This window comes from Phyllostomus discolor, chromosome 8 (assembly GCF_004126475.2).
Source record: "Phyllostomus discolor isolate MPI-MPIP mPhyDis1 chromosome 8, mPhyDis1.pri.v3, whole genome shotgun sequence".
NCBI lineage: Eukaryota > Metazoa > Chordata > Mammalia > Chiroptera > Phyllostomidae > Phyllostomus > Phyllostomus discolor.
In genome coordinates this window covers 34,378,894-34,399,712 of record NC_040910.2, presented here as the reverse complement: position 1 = coordinate 34,399,712, position 20,819 = coordinate 34,378,894, and the positions used below count along the sequence as shown (strand labels likewise).

General features: G+C 50.3%; 1 protein-coding gene across 4 annotated transcripts in view; it reads right to left on the bottom strand.

Annotated features, from left to right (window-relative positions):
* RP1L1 (RP1 like 1) overlaps positions 1-20,819 on the bottom strand; it is a 41,941-nt gene that overhangs the window by 6,281 nt on the left and 14,841 nt on the right. Inside the window, exons 1-3 of one of the 4 annotated variants that reach the window (XM_036032021.1) lie at positions 15,858-15,973; positions 3,557-4,184; positions 1,214-1,355 (exon numbers count right to left, since the gene is read on the bottom strand). In XM_036032021.1, coding sequence (XP_035887914.1) covers positions 1,214-1,355; positions 3,557-4,165 — 751 coding nt within the window. In that variant the 5' untranslated portion in view covers positions 4,166-4,184; positions 15,858-15,973. Of the gene's footprint in view, positions 1-1,213; positions 1,356-3,556; positions 4,185-5,121; positions 5,145-5,864; positions 5,930-15,857; positions 15,974-20,819 lie in introns of those variants that run through there. The other 3 variants (XM_028519089.2, XM_036032019.1, XM_036032020.1) reach the window with 3 other exon arrangements.

Below are 20,819 nucleotides of genomic sequence, written 5' to 3'. Positions count from 1 at the left end.
ACTTCCTAAGAAAAAAAAAGAAAAACAACTTCCTGCAGTCGCTGGCACAAAGTGGGTTCCTGATAGGCAGCAGAGGTGGCGAGCAGGGCAGCAGCACCCAGAGCAAACCCCTAGCCTGGCTCCCGCCCACCCCCAGCACAGGAAACAAAATCAATAAGCTGCTGCACACGCACCTGATCGTAAACTGTAAGATGCTTTGCAATTATTAGTGGTGATTTATCATCCTAATACTCATCAAGCTTTGGGGTTGATAAATGATTGCAAGGACAGACCTGGACACACAATAGCAGGTCCTGATAGTCAGGATTTCACCCCATGAAAAAGAGAAGAAGGGGCTACTGGGGGTAGAAAAAAATGACCTCAAGAAAGAATGAAGACCCCTAGTACCTCCTCATTTCATCTCCTTAGCTCATACTTGACAAGAGGGAGGAGTGAGTGGAGGGTGAGCCTGTGGCCAGCAAAAGAACAGACACCCTGAGTCCGTCTGAGCATGAGGAAGCTTCCTAAAGCTCTGCTCTTTCATCAGCACCAAAGGAGACCGGGGCTCCTTCGGCTGTGGCCGACGGGCCTCTGGATCTCCAGTACCCGGCGCGCAGCAACCACCGACACCACTATTGTTGTTTCTTAACAGCTTTTCACAAAGGGTACGATTGTGTCTACTCACCAAAATGTTCCCATTGTCATTCCAATAATTTTGCTGAAAATCTTATTGTATAGTTGTTAATTGTGCTTTTAAAGTAAAGTGGTTTTTTTTTTTAAATCACAAACCCTAAACTCTGGCACAGAGTAGGCTTTTGGATGGATATATGGTTGGATGTTTAGGCCGATGGGTTGGATGAATGATTGACAGTTATCTTTAGGTTTAGATCATTTGGCGCCACCATCGTCTAAGAGAGTCATGACTCTTGAAAGTGTAAATGCCACATGGCCCTGGCCCTTAATAAAGCTTATATTAGGTCCTAGAAACTTAGAGTTCAAGATCTCCTGATCCCTATTCTCTAAGTACCAGACTCTCCTCTCTCATACCCCAGATGTTCAACCCAGTTAAGGCTGATGGTGACAAGAAGAGGCAAGACAGACCCCAAACAACTGGTTGTCCAAGAATTGGAGCCAAAGACAGCTTTCCTAAGTTATCTAGAAAGAATATCTTCCCAGCTCTCCTGAACCACTATCCCACGCAAATAACATCAGGGAAACACAAAAACCAGCTCACCATTTTTGTTCCGTGAAGTCTGCCCCGATAAGGTCTCAGTCCCACTTCTTCTCACCCCTTCCATTGCCGCAGGTCTGAAGGACTCGGGACCAGCGCACACCAGCACCGGGGGGCTGTGCAGCAGAGCCTTCAGAGAATCCACCTGAAGAAAGAGAGTGTGAATCAGGAGGAGGCCTGGTCTGCAGAACCTCCCTTCTGCTTGGGAAGACACAGTAGAGGAGGCATCACTCGCTGTGGCCCTGTTTGTCCATCTAATCCCGAGTTTCTGACCCAATTGCCATAATACCATAACCAGCTTGGGACTGAGGTCCTAACTACCGTGATCTTCCTCCCTAACTACGCCCTCCTGCTGCGAGGCCTGTGGTTTAGGGGTTATTCCGGAGGCCTCAGGTGCAAAAGACTTCATGAAGCCTTTGGTCTGCTTCCCTGCCCACACCTGCACCCTCCAGGACAGGCATTTTTTTTTTAAGCAACCAGCTTCCATACGGAGACCTGATTCACTATCTCACCCTTTGCCCAAGCAGGTCCTCTCCTGGGTTTGATCTGTGTTTTCCAGTGTAATCTGGGCCCCTCGCCTCTGCTTCTGGCCCTAGTGGAGCAGAGAAGGGCAAGGCACTGTTCTCTGTACCAGTGGCCCTTCCATCCCAAGCTCCTCCAGGGCTTCTCTAAGCTGGTCTCCCAGATGCTGGTCACCCCCCTGCATGCGCACACGTGCACACACACACACACACACACACACCCCAGCAGGATGTCCGGGCCTGAGTGGAACAGGCAACATCAGTGCTGGGTTGCTTTCCAGAAAATAGATTCCTGCTTTTAGAAAAATCTCACCTGGCCCGAGGCCCCTGCCTCTGGGAGGGTTTGTGCTATTTACAGCATTACATGGTAATGAGCACTGTTGGGGACTTCAGTTCCGTCTTTAAAGTGCTGAATCTGTTCTCTTTCATTTTCTCAAATTAGAAGGGCATGTCCCATTAACAAGGGAATGAAAAAGAGAGAGAACGAACGCTTGCATCTTCTCCTTCCAAAATGACATCAAGTTTGCTGTCCACCAGATCTTTCAACCCGGTTAATTAAAAGTTTGTTTCGAACAACCAGCTCTATTCCTCCTTTGATTTAGATCTCTGGTCCATAGCAAAGACGCAAATGTGACCCAGTGCACCAATTTATAGATGCAGCCATTCTTCTAGAAAACCAGACTTTTCCAAGGGAGAAAACAGAACCGAAGGCTCAGTGGTGCTCCCGTTGCAGAAGGAACTAGGAGCCTAGGGCTTGTGGGGAGTCCCAGACTCCTCCAACAAAAGGGCATTGTTGAGAGTGTCCATCCAGCTGAGGACCCAGAGACGAATAATCCTGACACAGCCTGTGCCGGGAAGTGATGAGGCCACTGTGTTTACAGAAACGCTGGTAGCCCTGCAGTAAGTCTATCTGAAAATAGGCTAATATTTTCTCCCATTAATTTATTTTGTACCTGCTCTCTCCCTCTCACCACTCCCACTGAACTATAGCCAATTGACTGCAGGTGGGGACCTAGTTTTATTTGCCTGTGAAATCTGCAGGTAGCACATGCTACTACATAGCAAACGCTCCACAACTTAGAAAGGTTCTTCCATCGCAGCTCTGAAATCACTAAGGCTGGACCTGTCCTTTGTCAGCCTTACAGCTACGAGCAAATTACTTGACCTCTTTGCCTCAATTTTCTTAGCTCTACACATGGTATGTTTTAACTGCCTCATGGGTTTGTGTGGCAGAGACTACGCCCTAGGTCTGTCGAGGTCAATTCCACTCTTTTTTCCTGGTGCGCTTTCCAGGACGCCGGGGCTTAGAAAGCCCTAAACAGGTTTTCAGGAGATGGTGGCAGCTCAGGCAGCGGTGGCCAGGCCAAGCGCCCCAAGGTTCCTGCGTGTTGGTCAAGGTGCAGGTGTGGCAGTCCCCTGATGTCAGCTGTACAGGCCTGGATGCCACCACTGACCGAGAAGTCTGCTCGAACTCAATAATCGCAGCAGCTGCAGGTAGTGGTGGTAGCTTCCCTGCAGAACGCTGGGGGGCATCCCTGCAAACCCAGCATGCATGCCTCCAGACGTCCAAGGGAAGTCCCCGAATGCCCTGTATTAAACTGCTCAGTGTCTGGACTCACTAAGTACTCACTAATTGGTAGCTAAAAATATGAATAATGATTGTTTGATTAACTGATTCAGTGTCTCCACTCTACCCACTTTTAATCGGTAGCAGGGTGGGGCAACCAGTGCCCCTTTTAAAGGATAACCTCCCCATTCCATCCAAGCTTTTTCACCTGACATCCAGAGGACTTCTTAAAGAAAATGCCATGCCCCGACAGCCTACCTTTTTCCCACTGGTTGTGTACACCTGCCTCACGGGAAAGTGCAGAAGGTCCGAGGCTTTGCTGAGAAAGGCTGACAGGCTCCTGGTATTTCTATGACTGAGCACCATTGTCTGCTGGAATCGAGGGTCCCCATTCTTAACCAGCATTATCCTCTTTGGGGCTTTAGGGTTCCTCAGGGATGAGGATGTCCCTGGCGCCTCACACCGGTCTTCAACATCTCGAGACTGCTGAGTAGAGGGGCTTCCCCCCTGTGGCTGGCCTGGCCCGCTGGAGGTCTTGGGGGGCTTCTTATCAGAACAGAGGTAGCACCCACCATCCTCCAGCTGCTCCAGGGCACTGAGGCTGTGCAGGCCCCGGGGCGTGGTGACGGAGCGCACCCCAAAGGAGAGAGGCACGCGCTGCGAGAGCTCATCCATCAGTGCCCCGAAGCTCTTGAAGGTGCGTTGGTGGACAGCTAGACGAACCCCAGAAAACTGGGGATCCCCTCGCTTGAGGAAAGTGATCTTCTTGGCTGGCGTGACCTGGGTGACAGAGGGGGTCCGGGCCATGGAAGGCAGGAGGCACTCGCGGTAGCTGGGGGCCTGGGCATCCCTCGGGGCGCTGTTCATGGCGTGGAGGCCCAGGCAGCTGAAACCAATCGAAGGAGGAGGGTCAGAGAGTGGCCAAGAGATTCTGAATTTCCTCCCTGCTCTTCGTTATAGAGGTGTTCCCTGCCCGTTCCAAATTTGATCCACTCAGCTCTGGAGGGGTGGGTTCACCCATGTTGATGGAATAGAAGGAATGCCCCAAGGTTTGGCATCGGACGGTTCCGAGTTCACGTTCTACCCCACCCCCTTACTCCGTATGACCTGGGAGGTGAATGACATGCTCTATGTTTGGAGGGCCCACCTGCCAAATGCAGCCATATTCACTCTGCACAGTGGTTATAATGTATAAATGAGTTTATACATATAGAGTGCCAATATATGTATAAATACCAAGCACCAGTACCTCTTGATTCCTTTTCCTCCCCTTGCTGTTTCTCTTACCCGTTTCTACCACCTGAGCTCCTTTGAATATTTTAGGGTTTATTTCCTAAAGAGATGAGTAAATAAAGGGAAGACCATGGAACGCAGGTGCAAGAACGCAGGGTAGGCAGTCAGGAGGCCTGGGCACCTTGCCCACTCTCTCTCAGTGCCCAGACTGTGTGTGGCCAGGGGGATGCCCAGGTCTCTGGACTCGCATCCTTCAACTACGAGGTGGAGGGCTGGAGTAGAATCCCTCAATCCCAAACCCTTCAGGGGCCAGACTGCAGACAAGGAGATTTGTAGCCCAAAGAGGATGTCACCTCTTGATGTTGTGTGCTTTCTCCACTGTATGGGGGATGTTTGCTTTCATATGAAAAAAATGCTCCTCCTTACCTCCCTCCAAAGTCTTTGGAAGATGCATAGTGAACCCTGTCAGAGTCTCCCAGCCCGTTCCCATCGACATGGGAGATTGGAGGTGCAGGCCAGCCATGGTTGAGTCAAGGTCATTCATCCTGCTGTTCATGTTATTCCCACCATGGTAGAGCTCACTGCCTCACCTGGAACTCTTGCAGAAGCCTGACTCTGTCCGGGCCACCATGCCATGCTCTGTCCTGTGTACCTGCTAACCAAGTTGTCCTGAAATCCAGTTTTTCCCCCAGATAATTCCTCTGCTCCGAGCCCTTCAAGTGGTTCCCCGTGTCTGCAGAAAAAGCCCAGGCCCCTTATCCCACAATTCGAGGCCTCTCCATCTTGCTCCTGTCTACCCGCTAAGCCTCAGCTCCTGCTCTTTCCTGCAGGCATTCTCCACTCCAATGAGGCTGCCTGGCTCAGGCTCCCCTGCGTGGTGACCCCATCCTTCTGCACCCTGCCTTGGCTTCCCTCTTTCATAAGCCTTCTGCAGCCCCCAAGTCTGGGGCAACCCCCACTTTCAGCATGGTTCCCTGACATTCCCCACATCCTGAGCTGGATCCTTCCTGGTCAGCTGCCCCCAGGCATGGGAGGCAGAACCTGTGCTCCTGGGGTGCCAGGCCCAAGCTTGGCACACAGCAGGGGCCTGGGAAATCCATGCTGATTAATAAGGCAGGTATTTCTCAGAGCCACATAACAGAGCCCAGACCTGTCAATAAGCAGACCCTTGAGTAATGATGATCAGGCGAGGAGTGGTCCCTGCTCCCGTGCAGTTCAGACCACGCAGGAGCCTCATTAACGGGTGTGCTCACTGCAGGTGACCATGGCCTTCCCTGCCGCAGCTGTGCCCCCTCCTTACAGTCCCTCCAGCACCCACATCTCCCTTCCTTACCTCGCCTTCCCCTTTGCCCCATTCCTCTTAGGGGAAGGGATCGTCCTCTCATTTTTCAAAATCTTGGTGCACAAAAAGGCCTCGTAATCCTCTCTCATCTCTGGCACAAACTTTATAATTAGCTTCTTCAACCTCCTCCCTCCCAAATAATCCCTTTAAGCTGCTTTTTCAGACCTCCTGCTAACAGCAGTAGCTGCCTGTGCTGTTACTCCACATGCCTTCCTCAAGGGCTGACTTTCCTTCCCACTTGACTGTCATCTTCACTTGTGACAATGAGCATCCTTCTTGGCCCTCCCCGAGGAACTGAGAGAAAAACTATGAAACACTGGGGGATGCAGCGATGCTGGGGAACACAGTGGGGAGGCAAAGTGACACCGGGGGACACAGCAACACTGGAGGGCCATGTCCCTCACAATCACCACATTCCCCTGAATCACTGTGTCTCCCGATGTCGCTGTGTCCTTTAATGTCATCACGGCCTCCAGTGTCACCATGACCCCCAGCGTCCCTGGTGCTTCCAGGGTCTCTGCTCCTTGCAGCCCATTTCCGGGTGGAGAGGATCGATCTGCCTAGAGCCTCTCGGAGGGCAGCTCTGCAGGGCGAAGGGGAGCGTTCAAGGGCAAAGCAGGAGCCTGGCCTGAGGTGAAGGCAAAGGCCATTTTGCAGTTCACTGGGGACCCAGGCAAAGCATAACATCCCAAAACATGCTCAAGGGGCCAACTATCCCCTTCTGGCATTCTTCTAGAAAATAACACCTTTCTGAGTTGGAATTCTCTATCTCCAACTGGACTTTCGAAATTCAAAATGTCTCCTGAGGAATTCTAAGTACCAACAAAACCAGGCTGATAGCAGCCAGGAGCCACCATGAAGGCTCCCTCCCAACATGAGGCCAAGCACACGGCCCCAGAGGAGCTGCTGGTCACCTCGCTGCTAAATGCACCTGCACTCGTATAACTGACTAGATTCTGCATCGACTTATGTGGCCGGTGCACCTACACACACACACACACACACACAACATGCACACGCATACAGGGACACTCACTCGTGTGCACAAAAATTAGAAAAAAACTTAGGACCTAGAGGAAGGAGCTGAAGGATCGAAGAAGGCCTGGGCCCATCAACTGTGGAAGGTGAGGGCATTCAAGACTGTAAGATCACCCATCTCCTCATGGGAAGATGGGGCATCGGCTTACTCTCCAGCTTCATCACTAGAGCCCAGCAGGTTCAACTTCAGCCCCATGATGAGTCCCTGAGCAGTATGACCTCCCTCTTGTAGCCGTGTGGAAGGGAGAAGCCCGTTGATCATCCTTGTCAAAGAGGCCGAATAAACTTCTCATTCTTTCACTTTCAAAACAGGTCATTCATGTACTCACTCACTCACTCACTCACTCATTTACTGGTTTCGGTGCCACACAAAAATTTCTGAGCAGCTATTGTGTACCAGGCTCTATGCTGCATCCTGGAAATACAAAGATTACTGAGGCATAGCACCCATCTTCTAAACTTCACATTCTTGTGTGACAGGTAGGTACGTTATTAAAAGGTAGCATAAGGAATGTTCTGAAATACAGATATAAAAATAGAGACAGAGATATAATATATACAGGACATGACTGAAAGCAGATTGAGAGAAATGGCAAGTCAGGGAAGACTTCCTGGAGGAGGTGACAGAAGCAGAGACCTAAAGGACAATTCTGGGATTAGCCAGAGAAGGAAGAAGTTAGGACTGGCATGGGAAATAGGTGTGGCCTGGGCACCAACTCCGACAGTGGGGTGGGCTGGAAGGATGGGAGGAAAAGGTACCCAGGCTCCCTGTACGCTGTGATCAGCTAGCAACACTGCCGTAGTATCAGGGTAGAGGAGGACCACACAGTGCCAGACGTTTGTCATCCCTGCTCCACTCAAGGCGTTCAGGATGGGGACATATGTGCAAAAGGGCAGCAAAGAATCCAAGCGTGGGTGTTCAGTAAGAACCTTCTCAGTGGATGCCATCCTGATATTTTAGAAGACGCCCTGGCAGCAATAGGGAGGATGGGGACTCAGAGTGTGGGGAAAGTTACTGGTGAACGAGGACAGCTATAGTGGAAGGGAGACCAGGGGGACTGATCTGGCAGAGGCTGAGAAGAAGCCACCAGTGGGTCTGGGTGACCAACCAATGGGCTGGTGGGAAGGGGCTGTGGGTGAGCATGAGGTACAGCATGGTCCTGGAGTGTTAGCCTCTGGACCTGGGTGCAAGGTGGCACTCACTCCTCACCCAGCAGGAGAGTGGCGTGGGGAACAGTTTCAGGGACAGGCATGAGGGGGTTGTGGGAAAGGCCCCCTCTCTGCAGGGGTGGGCACGTGCACATGGGTGTGTCTGACGAGGAACTGTTAAGGGGGCTGATGAATGCCCCTGTGGGGAGGAGGAAACAGCGCAGACACAATCGGATCAGCTCTGGCCCCAGGTGCCCCAGCAGCAGAACCCAAAACCCTTCTTCACTGAAGTCTTCAAGGCTCATGACTGACAAAAGCAAACTCAGGTGGGTCTCTACATCTGGTCCAAGAACAGGTAAATGAAAAAGAGGAGGCTGGAAACAGAGGGGGGTGACACGAAGGGGAAACAGGAAGCAAGTGTCATTGCAGGTAGGGCTGACCCGGCTGGCCCAGGACTGCCCCAGGGTTAGCTCTGAGAAGCCCATGAGCCAGGACCCACTGCCCCTGCTACCACCTGTCTCTGGCTAAATGCAACAGGTTGGTCACCCCTGTTCACCTGGATGCCTACACTGTGGGTCCAGGTGGGTTCCTAGGATCAGGTGGCCTTGTTTTGGCAATGGCCCTGCTGGCAGTGAGGCCGGGATAAGCTGGCACTGCCAGAGGTTGCTTCATAGAATCAGAAAAAGATGCTACCATGAAGGACAGGACCAAGTCCCGATGATCCAGTTGAACCCCTGGGTGCAGTAAAGCCTGAAACAAGAACCCAAACTGGAAAACTGGCCCTTCAGTTGTGGGAGCCGACAATTTTCTCCTCAGCTTAACGGATTGGAGTTGAAGCAGGAGAGGACACAGACCCCCGGGGAGCATGCCACTAAGTGTCCTGTCTGTCCCAGATTCCCAAGCTGATTTCTGAGTTGGGAAGGTCTCTGGGGACAGAAGAGAGGGGAGGGGATGCAGTTCCGAAACCCCTGCCAAATCCTCCCCTTTTGCCCCCAAAGGGACAACTGTCCCATTCCTACTTGCCAGTCGGGGTGGCAGAGGGGAGAATATGACACCGGCCCTCGATGTGGAACAAAGATTAATGGTCAGCTCATACATAAAGTTGCATGGATTGGTTTTCCTCGCCCTGCTTTTCTCCTTCCAAAGTCATGAAGTTCCTGTCCCTAAGCAGGAGCAGGAGAGGGTGTGACCTCTTTGACAAGACGAGCTACGTAGGATAGCGGGCCTGGCCTGGAGAGAGCACACGGGAGTCACCGTATCTCGTATCATGAACCAGGCTGGGCACACGATCGAGGGCCCCCTCACAGCAGAGGGGAGACAACCCTTCCCCCATTCACACTCAGGGGGAATGTGGACAGCAAGAGACACCGTGAGGGAAAGACTGAGTCAGGGGTGCGAGGAGTCAGGAGAAAGGCGGAGGGAAGGAGGGTGAGGAGCAGGAAGAGAGCAACCGGGGCCTGGTTCCCCGCTCTCCACTCTCCACTTCCAGCTTGGGGTCTGGTGGAGGCACTGCAGCTGGTGGGAAGGTCTAGATAAGGCGGGAGACACTCCCACAGCAGGAGGCTTTTATTCAGCCCTCCCCCCCCCCCCCCGCCCCCTCGACTGAGCTCTGAAGGAGACCTCCCTTTGGACTGACTCCCCACACCAGTCCCACTGGGGACAGGGCCTCACCCCGGTGTGCTGGGTAGCGTGGATTAGAGGGAGCTCTGAGGCCCAGCTGTCTTGAGTCACTGAGGAACACGGAGACTGGGGGTGAATCACTACTTCTAAATGGTCCTGGCAAACCCTGGGGTCCACGGCACCAGTCAAAGCATCCTGGGATTGATGTCGCTAGCCAAGGATGGGGAAGGGTTGCCAGGGGATTTCAGGAGGAAGCAGGGCAAGAAAGCAGAGGAGACATTCCAGCTGTTCGGGGGTGGTGAGGGAAGTAGAGAAAAACAGATTAAGGGGCAAGAGAAGAAAAAAATAGAAGTCACAGGAAACACTTCAAAAGGTGACAGCCGTGGTGGGAGGGATGGAGCAGAGTGGGCCTGAGGGGAGGAAGCGGTTTTGTCACCAGCCCTGGAAGTGAGCTAGGCCAGGGCGAGGGGCTGGAGGCGGGGGCAGGCAGCCAGAGCGATGGGCTGAGGAAGAGGATGAAGTGGGTGAGAGCAGTCTGCAGGCGGGGCAGGGGCTGGCTCTGCGAAAGACAATCTGTGAGGCAATGACACCAGACACCAGCGACACCAGTGCTAAACCTAAGAGTAAGTGAGCAGGAGGGAGGAGGAAAGAACGCCGTGGTGGCCGAAACCTTGAAAGGTTTATTGATATTACACGGGAACAGCTGAAAGAAGCTACCATCATGTGACTAGTACATGTCCCCAGATGAAAATGCTTGTGGCTCATCGCCTCCAGAAAGCACCAGAGCTGTTGTCATTCAGCAGGTGGCCAGCCCTTTGTAGACTCCTCCAGCACCACACGGGTCTACACAGGCTTTACAGGGTCTACAGCCATTTTCAGCCCCAGCTTTTAGTAATAAACTAAGACAAAAGCGTACTATTGGTTGTAGTATGCATTCTGATTTCAGAGCTATTAAAACATGGGTGCAGGGGTGGCAGGGGGAACCTGTGTGCATTAAAGTCGGTGAAACGCAGTATGACAAAGGGCCAAGTGTAGGGTGTGCACATATCCATGACAAAGCCACAGCATGTATTCAAGCTTTTGAGTGACTTGTGTATACGGCAGCATCAGGGGACCAGTGTGCTACGACCCGATAGTCCTGTCATGCGATCAAGTGGGTAAGTGTGACTCCTGAGAAAAAGGAGGGGACCATAAGATACCACTGTACACCCATCAGGATAGCTATCATCGAAACAAACAAAAAAACCAGAAGTAACAAATACTGATAAGAATATGGAGATTTTGCTCGTGGGAATATAAAATGGTGTGGCTGCTGTGGAGACTGGTGTAACGGTTCTTCAAAGAAATTAGATAAAGAATTACCATGTGACCCAGCAATTCCACTTCTGGGCGTACACACAAAGGAGTGGGAAGCAGGCTCTCAGACAGACTTTGCACACCTATGCCCACAGCAGCACTACTCATGACAGCCAAAGGGTAGAAGCTACTCTAGTACTGCTGGTGAGTGAGTGGAGAAGCCAAGTGTGCGACATCCACACAGTGACTATTACTCAGTCTGGGAAAGGGAGGGAATTCTGACACACACTACAACAGCTGCATCTTAAAGACAGTATGCTACGTGAAATAAGCCAGACAAAAGGGGACAAATATTGTATGATTCCACTTATGTGAGGTACCTCCAAAGTCACTTTCAGAGACAGCAAGTAGAATGGCAACTGCCAGGAGCTGGGGGGAGGGGGATGGGGAGTTAGGGTTTAACTGGGCGCAGAGTTTCACTTGGGGAAGGTCAGGTTTTGGAGATGGATGTCGGTAGTGGCTGCACAGCAGTGTGCATGTGCTGAGTGTCACTGGACTGTGCCCTTAAAATGGTTAAAAATGGTAAATTTTATGTAATTATATGTTACCAGAATAAAAAATGTAACGTAAAATAACAGAAAAATAAAAAAGGAACAAGTGGAAGGAATTGTCCTTAGAGAAAGGCAGTTTGGTGGAAGGAGACCTCCCATCCAAGCTGGGTGGGGCGGGGTGCGGGAAACACCACACGGGCTCCACACGGAGGAGCAGCCACCCCCTGGGCTTGAGGTTCTGAGTGACGGATTCAGGATCAGAATAAATGGTGAGAGCAAAGGGGAGCTAATGCTAGTCGACTTATGATTACTAGGTATAAAGCAATCTAGCCACAAACATTTGAGGCCTATTATGGGATGGACATTTGGCGAGACGCAGAGAATGAGTCTCAGTGCAGTGAGATGGGCTCATGTCTCATGGAATTCATAATCCAGGGAAGAAAACAGAACTCCTCACCCTTTGGCACATGAATGTCCCTGAGGCTTCTGGAGGGCCCCAGGGTCACAAGCCCCGACTCTGGCTCTGCCAGGAAACAGCTGATGCTGTGGGTAATCAACTTAACTTCTCTGAGCTTCAGTTGCTTTAACCATAAAACAAAGGTGCTCAACTAAATGGCTGCTGAGGTTACACTAGGAGTTTGTGGGAAAAGACAGCACATGATGCTGTACTGTAAATAATTACCCTGGAACCTGGAAGACCTCTTGAGAAAATACCAAAGGCATTAGTTCTTAAAATTTTCCAGGTAAAACTATCCCCTTTCCAAATCATGGTGTGAAAACCATGAAGAATGCCCCCATCCAGAAAAGTGAGTGCATTCCCGTATGCACAAAATATTGCATACAATTTCACGGACCTCTGGGGCCCACCCGTAGGAGCCCTCCCAGAGACCCACAAAGCTCAGGTGAAGAACCTTTGATCTAGGTCTGAGGATCTGATGTGCAATGAAATGTGGTGACCACAGTGGATAACACCGTGCTGTATAACAGAAATTTGCTGAGAGAGTAGAACTTAAAACATTTTCAACAACACAAAAAAAGAACTTTTGATGTAGTCCTTGGAGATGAGGAAACTGAGAAGAGGAGGGACACCAGAGAGAAAGACCATGGAGCTCTGAGCTGACCGGCATGTGCTGGTGGTGTGGCTTAGAAAGAAGAAAAGAGATCATGTTTGTGAATATACACTCTCTTGTTCAACCTGTAGCTACTGGGAAAAGTTTTCCAGAAATGGCTCCCTGTCTTTCTGGTGATGAAGGAAGGGGACATTCATTACACCTCAGGAAAAGAGACTTACGGCTGGAAGAACCCTGAGATTGACACAGGAACTAGAGTCCTTGGAAACTGTGTCCAAACAAAAACAAAAACAAACCCCAAATAAAACCAGCATTACAGTACCTTCCTGTCTTCCCCTCCCTACCCCCACTTACTAATATTCTCTAGATAACTCTTATCAACAGGGGAAGTAGGCTAATGAGATGGCCTGGATTTACAGGGCTTAAAATGCAATGTAGAATGTGCAAAATGGGCTGTCTGAGCTCCTTGTAGGCTGTAAGTGCTTCTGGTTCTGTCCCTGCTGCTGAATAAATGATGCTTGGGAGACCATACATTGCTAAGAATAAGGTGAGGAGCACATCAGCAAAGAATAAGAAAATAATAAAATGGGGACAGGATAACCCAAAGGCAGAAAACTCTCTTGCCTGACCATGGGCTAGTGTATAGAGGGAACATATAAACAGCCAAGGAAAGTGGAAATCCAACAGTTGCCCTGGGCTGGAGGTAGCTGAGATGCTCTGTGAAGGCACAGACAGTGTGCAAACCCTTGGGCTGCCCATGAACCTGAGCAGCTGAGGAAGCAACTAAGGGGGACTGTGGTCCAACAAACATACAATTGCAAGCGAAAGATATGAAGTAAAGACATCAAGATGAAAAAAAGTCAATGCTAGAGAGAAGGAAGGGACTAAGTTTCTTTGGGGTGATCCTAGAGGGCAGAACTTGAAGTTAAGAATGGCCAGGCCCTTCCTAGGACACTGAAGCTGATCTCAGCTCAACTTAGAAAACAAATTTTAAACAACTAGAGTGATCTTAAGATGACTGCTGGATCAGAAATTGCCTAACTGCAAGTAACAGGGGCCCCACTCCCAAAATGACTTAAGCCAGGTAGAAGTTTATTTATCTTCTCACATAAAAAGAATTCTAGAAATAGACACTGTAGGCTGGCACAGAAGCTCCATGATGTCACCAGTGTTTCGGCACCTTCCATGAGTCTGCCCTGTTAGCTTTACTGCTAATTTTCCTGAAGTTTCTTCATTGCTTAGCCAAAATAAGAGAATATATTAGGCATGCCAACTAAGTTTGAGATCTCTGGAACAGGAAAAGGCCTTTAACAGAAAATGATACCAGTTTTTTATGATGGAAAATTGGCCAAGATGATAAGCATAAAAGACATTGGGGGAAAAAAGTCTGAAGCATCTCCAAGTACGATGGGGGCATCAGGAGTAAATGACCTTGGAGAGAGGTGCATGGAGGCCACGTGCCGTGGCAGAACAGGTCATTAGTCACCAGTGGGTCAATAGCCAGCTAGAGACAGAGGAACTCAAAAGGCACAGCTCCCTCCAGCCCTCAGGTGATTATGATCTAGCTGGGAGGCGGGGTGGGGGAGATCGGGGTGGCTGGAAGAAAGGCTGCTCCCTGTACATGCAGTAGAATCATGTGGTCATTTCGATAACAGACATATTTTCTCACAGTTCTGGAGGATTGGAATCCAAGATCAAGGTGTCAGAGGGTTGGCTGGTTTCTTTTGAGGCCTCTGTCCTTGGCTTGTAAATGGCCATCTTCTCCCTGTGTCTTCACAGGGTCGTACCTCTGTGTGTGTCTGTGTCCTAATTTTCTCTTCTTATTCAGATAGTTATATTAGATAAGGACCCACCTTGATAAATTACCTCATTTAAGTTAATTACCTCTTTAAAAGTTCTGTCTCCAAATACCATCCCATTCTGAGGCACTGGGGACTGGAGACTAGGATTTCAATGCATGAATGTGGCAGGGTCGGGTGTAGGGGGGACAAGGACACAATTCAGCCCATGACTCCTGGAAAGCTTTTGAAAGTATTGACACCCAGACTTTACCTTCAGAGCCTTTGGTTGGCCTGAGGTGCCAAGCAATTTTTAGTATTTAAAAATGTTTTCAGTTTCTTTGAAAAGCTCCCCAGCTGACTCTCAGCCAGTGTTGAAAACCACTGAGCTAAAGCAACACCTGGACTCAACTGCACACCAACCCATGTGATGTTGAGTCTAAGTCCAACAGAAGCTCCTAAAGTGAGAGACTGGTCATGGCATCCAGAGGATTTGACTGGAACCTCCAGGTGAGCCTTTATGGGGTGGGGAGATGTGCACTGACTGACAGAGCAGGGAGAGGCCTGCAGCAACCATGGGAATGGAGCCCCACTTGATGGAGCAGATGCCTGAATCTCAGGAGCAATGGCACTGCCTGGTTTGGGGGAGAAGGGGTTACACATAAAGCAGGCACTGCAGTTGGGAGCCCTGGTAGACTTCTGAGCAGGGGCACAATGCCTTGAAAGCGGTGATCACCTGAGATCAAGCAGCAGGATGGGTTGGAGGGTCTAGGGAGAGTAAGGCCCAAGTGGGGATGTAGTCATGGCAACAGTACCTAACACTGTGCATACACACACAACAGGGAGAGGGCACTTCTTCAAAATAGATAATGGATGTACAACCACAACCCAACAAAAGTTCACAAAGCCTAAAGAATCCTTAACTATCCATAAGAAATCATACAGTATGTAATCTTTCATATAGTTCTAAACAGGCATGATGAATTTATGCTGTTACAGGAGAGGAGAATGGTTCTGTTCATGGGATTTGAGACTGGGAGCATGCTTGAGGACGGCTAACCTACAAGAAGAGGCGAGGCTGGGAACCCCACTGAACAAAGGAGAAGTCTAAGGCCTGGCGTAGTTCCAGGGTTTGTTTGTCTCTTGCCCTCAGGGTCATGAATGATAGGCAAGGCTCAGTGGCCTGTAGACTGCAAATGCCATGCTCTTTCCCCCTGCACTCCCCCCACCCCAACCCCATGAGGCTGCCTCAACCTGTTGATGAGGACTGGTTGAAGGCAAACGAGGAACAGCCTATTCACGATGAAATAAAACCCAAGGATAACCGACCCGTAAAGATTCTGAACCACCATGGGAACCATACTGTGACGGCAAGTGTCTGGATTGAAAAACAGGAAGGGGGGAACCAGCCCAGCACGGATTTGGACTCATTCCATGGAAGCAGAATGAATAACTCCAAACCCTGCTTTCTCTGACACTTACGGTGGCCTCCGTGAGCGGGGCAGCTCGTTTCCTTGAGAATGTTTTTGTCATTTTGTCATCATGCTTCACACAGTGGAAGATGGTGGGGGAGGGGCCTGCGAGGGGCCACCGGAGGCCAAGTCTTATTGGGGAAGGAAAGGAAGCGAAGATGGGAACAGACCTTGTCCAAAGAGGAGGCAGAGATGCAGGCTTGGGGAGGGGGTGGTGTTTTCACAACCATCGCTGCATATTAGTCAGGGTTCTTCAGAGAAACAGAACCAATACGATATATGGAGATACACAGAAAGAGATTCATTATGAGGAACTGAATCATGTGATTGTGGAGGCTGAGAAGTCTAGATCTGCCATCTGTAAGCAGGAGGCCCCGGAAAGTCCAAAGGTCTGAGAACCAAGTGAGCTGTTGTAGGTCCTCCTGGAGTCTGAAGGCCCAAGAACAGGGGCGCTGATGCCCAGGGACAGAAGAAGACAAAGATCTCAGCTCAAACAGAGAGAGAATTCTCCCTTCCTCTATGCTTTTGTTCCACTCAGGCCCTCCATGGACTGGACGATGCCACACACATTGGTGAAAGTAACCTTCTCTATTTACCTAGTTTACGGAATCAAACGTTGATCTCAGAAACACCAGACTCATGGATAAGCCAGAAATAATGTATCACCAGCTACCTGGGCATCCTTTAGCCCAGTCAAGTTGAAGCATAAAATTAACCACCACACCCTGATCCTAACAAATGCTGTAAACAATAACCTGGGGCTACAACCACGGCGTGTAACCGTGGCAGGAAATCCCTGTTTCCCCGTTTAGGTTTAGTTACATCTGGCTAGCCCTCCCCTCCATGGCCCTCCACTGGGATGGAGACGGAACACTCCAGTCAGCCGTTCCTCCTCTGGGAGATGGGTGGAAGCAGTTTGTCTGTGACGTGAATGTAGGAGAGACAGTGGAGAGGCATACCTGGAGTTTGGAGCTTGCTGAGCCCAGCAGGGATAAAGTATTTACCAGGTATGAAATGATGGTTGTGAAGTACCTGGGATGTAGCAGGACAGCAGTAATGATCGGGTCTCCCATGTGGTGTAGTTCATTGGTAAACAATCAGCTCTTGGCTACATGATCCAACTTATTGATTTATGTGGCTTTCTCCACCCGAAATCAGGGGAGGGGATGCTCTAGTTCATCCTGATGTCCTCTTTCTCCCTTGAACTCATACAGTACTTTATCTCTTTCTCTCCCATTCTCATGCCAACTGTGTAATTGTCATGTGCATACACAGCTTATTTCTCCTACTACACTAGGATATAGTTAGGCCATTTATTTTGGGATCCCCAGTGCATAGCACAGTGCACAGCACGTACTAGGTGCTCAGGGAATGTGTGTTGAGTGCCTGGATGAGTGAGTGAATGAACATTCATTAGAAAGAATGGCCGTATGGTTCTCAGTCGGAGGTTGACCTGATATATGTTCAATGCAGTCCATGTTAGGATTTAATTGCCTTTGAGGACCCTTTGATGATCTGTCCATATTTGAAGCCAAAACTGACCTACCTGTCCCTTGAGATGGCTCAGCTCACCTCTCAGTCATTAGTTTCTACTCATTCCTCCTTAGGCTGAGACTGTGGGATCTAAAGAATGGTACCTCAGCCAATGCCCTCACTTATCTATGCTGCTGGGCTTGACCTCCCACACAGAAGCACAAGGCCTAGAGCCACTGACTCCTAGGAGTCACTCTGAGGGTGAGGGTCAGCATCCGGTGGCATCTGCCTATGGGAAACACAGGGCACAGTCAGTTAATTGGAGAGAGTTTAGAGAAGCAACATGGTAGAGTGTCCAACACTCTGCGTCCAACAAGGAATGGTGATGCACCTAGGAGATAGCAAGAGCAGGGAGCTGCTACTGCCCCTGGGCCTGAAGGGGCAGGAGATGGGGAGCAGAATTGCTGGACCAGTGAGAGCTGAAGTTACAAAACAGCCACCCAATGGCCTTGAGTAGAGGAATGTAGACACTGCCAACTGATGGCCTGGCAGGGGCTGAGCTAACAAATACATACCCTAACTTCTCTATTGTCTTGCCCTCTGATTTTCAGCTGGTGTCTCCCATTGGCAAACCCAACAAGAAGCCAGAGGGTGAGGGAGACCATGAGGCAATCCATAGAGGTCAAACTCCTAGGTCAAGGACTAAAAATAGATCCGGAGAGTCAAACAGAGATTGAACAAGCCAAACGCCCGACATGAGTTCCGCTTCTAGCCACAGGAAACTGTGGGCAGGGGCACCAGCAATAGCCCTGAAACCTTAAGCGCATTTCAGCTCCATAAATACTCTCTATCACCCTACTATATGCCAGACTCTGGCGGGGGGCACTGAAGAGTCAACAGCCTATCCAGAGTTGCCCACAGTCCTGGGAGAGAAGTAAAATGCCACCATTTTTATCCTTCTTGAATCTGGTGTCAACCTCAAAGCACCAGGAGGGGCCTCAAACCTGCAGCCTGTGACCCAAATTACTCTGAAAAGTTCTCTAGATCTATGTCAAATCATGTAGTAACCACTAATTCATGGTGGGTCACTGTTACAGGCATTTTCATATTATTGTAAAAAATCCTCGCATAGTCCCAGCTGCAGGGTAGAGGCAGACTCAGGCTCTGAAGCAGAGCAGACAGGGCTCAGAGGGTCAGGCTGGGCCCCAGCACAGCTGCCTGAACAGAAAAGAAGTGATGGAGGCACCTGCTGAGGGGGAAGGCACCCTTGCTCCTATTTGACACAACCCTGCTCACTCACTTCCTATAGGAGCTAAACACAGGTCCACCCTATCTCTTCTGCAAACAGTTCAGAATCCACGCTCTCCCAGGATCTAAGACGGAGTCGCAACCAAGGCTGCTGGCAACAACAGCAAGATGCTCAGCACCTGGACTGCGGGACAAGAGGCATCCTTCAGGGCAACTTTATCTTCACTGGCATCTTTGAGGCTTTGACCAGCATATGAACTCATTCTCTGTGATTGTGACTAGTCGAGAAAGATCAAATCGAAGAAAACAAAAACAGTCAGCATATAGAAGGTGGGTACTGAGTGTGCTGCTGCTTCATGGGGAACTTGGTTTCCGTGTTTGTCCAGGGTCACTCCAAAGTTACTGGTATTGCTCAGGTACTGCTAGCTGGAGCTAAAGGAGACTCTAGGTTTGGCAGAGCAGATGGCAGAAGAGTACCAAGTCCCCGGGCTCTTGCTGAATTAGGAGACTCTCCAAGGGTTTAGTGGGCACCCCAACAGGAGTGGAATCTGCAGGCATAGTTGCTCCAGCATTCCTGGAGCCACACACAGAAGCCACCAGGCCAATGACTCCCTATCCCCACTGTGGGCAGAGCAAATCCACCTCTAGACATTATGACTCTTCTGTCTGGTATGAGCACGCCACCCCCAACTGGGATTTCCCCTTCTCAAGAGACATCAATAGGCACCGCCTCTCTAGTCTCCTTGGGACCCTCCTCACTGGGAATTAGAGGCCCGCCTCCCTCAGGAATGCATCCACCCAGGCCCTGGGTAGTGTTGAGCCTTCTTGGCCACTTTTCGCCTGCCATGCCTGGGTGAAAGTGTGTACCGTTTGTGAGTTTTTTGTCTCCTCTCTGCTACATTAACATGGGCCAATCATAATAAGTGCACAGAACAGTTGAACAAAGGGTGAGGGGGACAAGCAAAAGCTTGGGACTCAGAAGACTAGCTCTGCATCCAATTCGGCCATGACCATTGCCTGTCTTGAGGATGTCACTTTGTCTCACTGGGGAAAGTGGGGGAAGAGACAAAGTCCCAGGCACTTTCTAAGTGATCTTGGAGCTTCAGCGGCCTGTGATCCCATCACCTCCTCCAAGAGGATCGCCTTCTAGGCATCTAGCACCTTCCCAAGTTAACCCATGGGCTTTCTCACCCTACCCCCAAGCCTTGTCATCCCAACCCAGCCCCCGAGACCCAACGCTTCATGTGCCTTCTGTTCCCTCTTGGGTGTATTAAGGGACCATAACTAATGAAACTGTGGTACTGTATGAGAACAGTTCACTCTACAATTACCCACTGGGTACCAGCTGGGTCCTTGGCGTTTACAAGAAAGAAGACTTCTCAGGACAGAGTTCTTTAATGTTCTACTCTCCAGGCAACTGTGAAACAGAGAAAGGGAAAACCCTTTGATTTAAACAACACTAATAGCATCCCACCTCCTCCAGCCTTCCCCTCCCTGCCCGGGGTTGCTGGTGAAGGAGGCAGGTGGGGAGGGTGATGGGCGCTCGCAGAGATGATGCAGGAGGTGGGAGTTCTTGGTTCAGTTCTGACAACTTTTCAGCCAGGTTGGAACTACTTCAAAATGAGTATTGGTTACTTTAAAAACATGAATAGTGGTGACTTGAGATCACCTGGCGGTCAGTAGACGGAATGCTTGGAGGCAGTGGGCACAAGCACAGACCCCAGGTCAGGCCACCACGTTGACCCGGGGACAACACCACCCCCACTGACGGGGCTGACACCAGACGGGGAGAGGTGGGTTTGGGCTTACGCGCAGCTCTGCCACTAATTCCTTCACGTGTTCAGCAGCTCTGTGTGGATGACCTGCCTTCTGCCATGTGCAGTGTGGGTGCTGTGTGAGTGTGCATGAGTTGCTGCACCTCTCTGGGCCTCAGTTCCTTCATCTGAATAATGAGTTACTTGGACTCAGTGATGATTATGGAACCTTCCAATAGTCTCCCTTTCTGAGTCTGTGACAAAGACTCCAGGACACTTCATGCCTGGGCACCGAAGAGGGGTTCTGGGGGCATGTGCGGTAGGTTAAAGCTTGCTTTGTTCAGCATAAGGATGGCAACATGAGGCAAAGAGAGAAGAAAAGGGTTTGGAGTCAGCCAGACCCCCTCAAAGCCCCAGCGCTACCCTATGGCAGCTGCAGAAAATTGAACTTAGACCCATGAGTGACCCTAACACCACTCCCACATACAGCAGACACA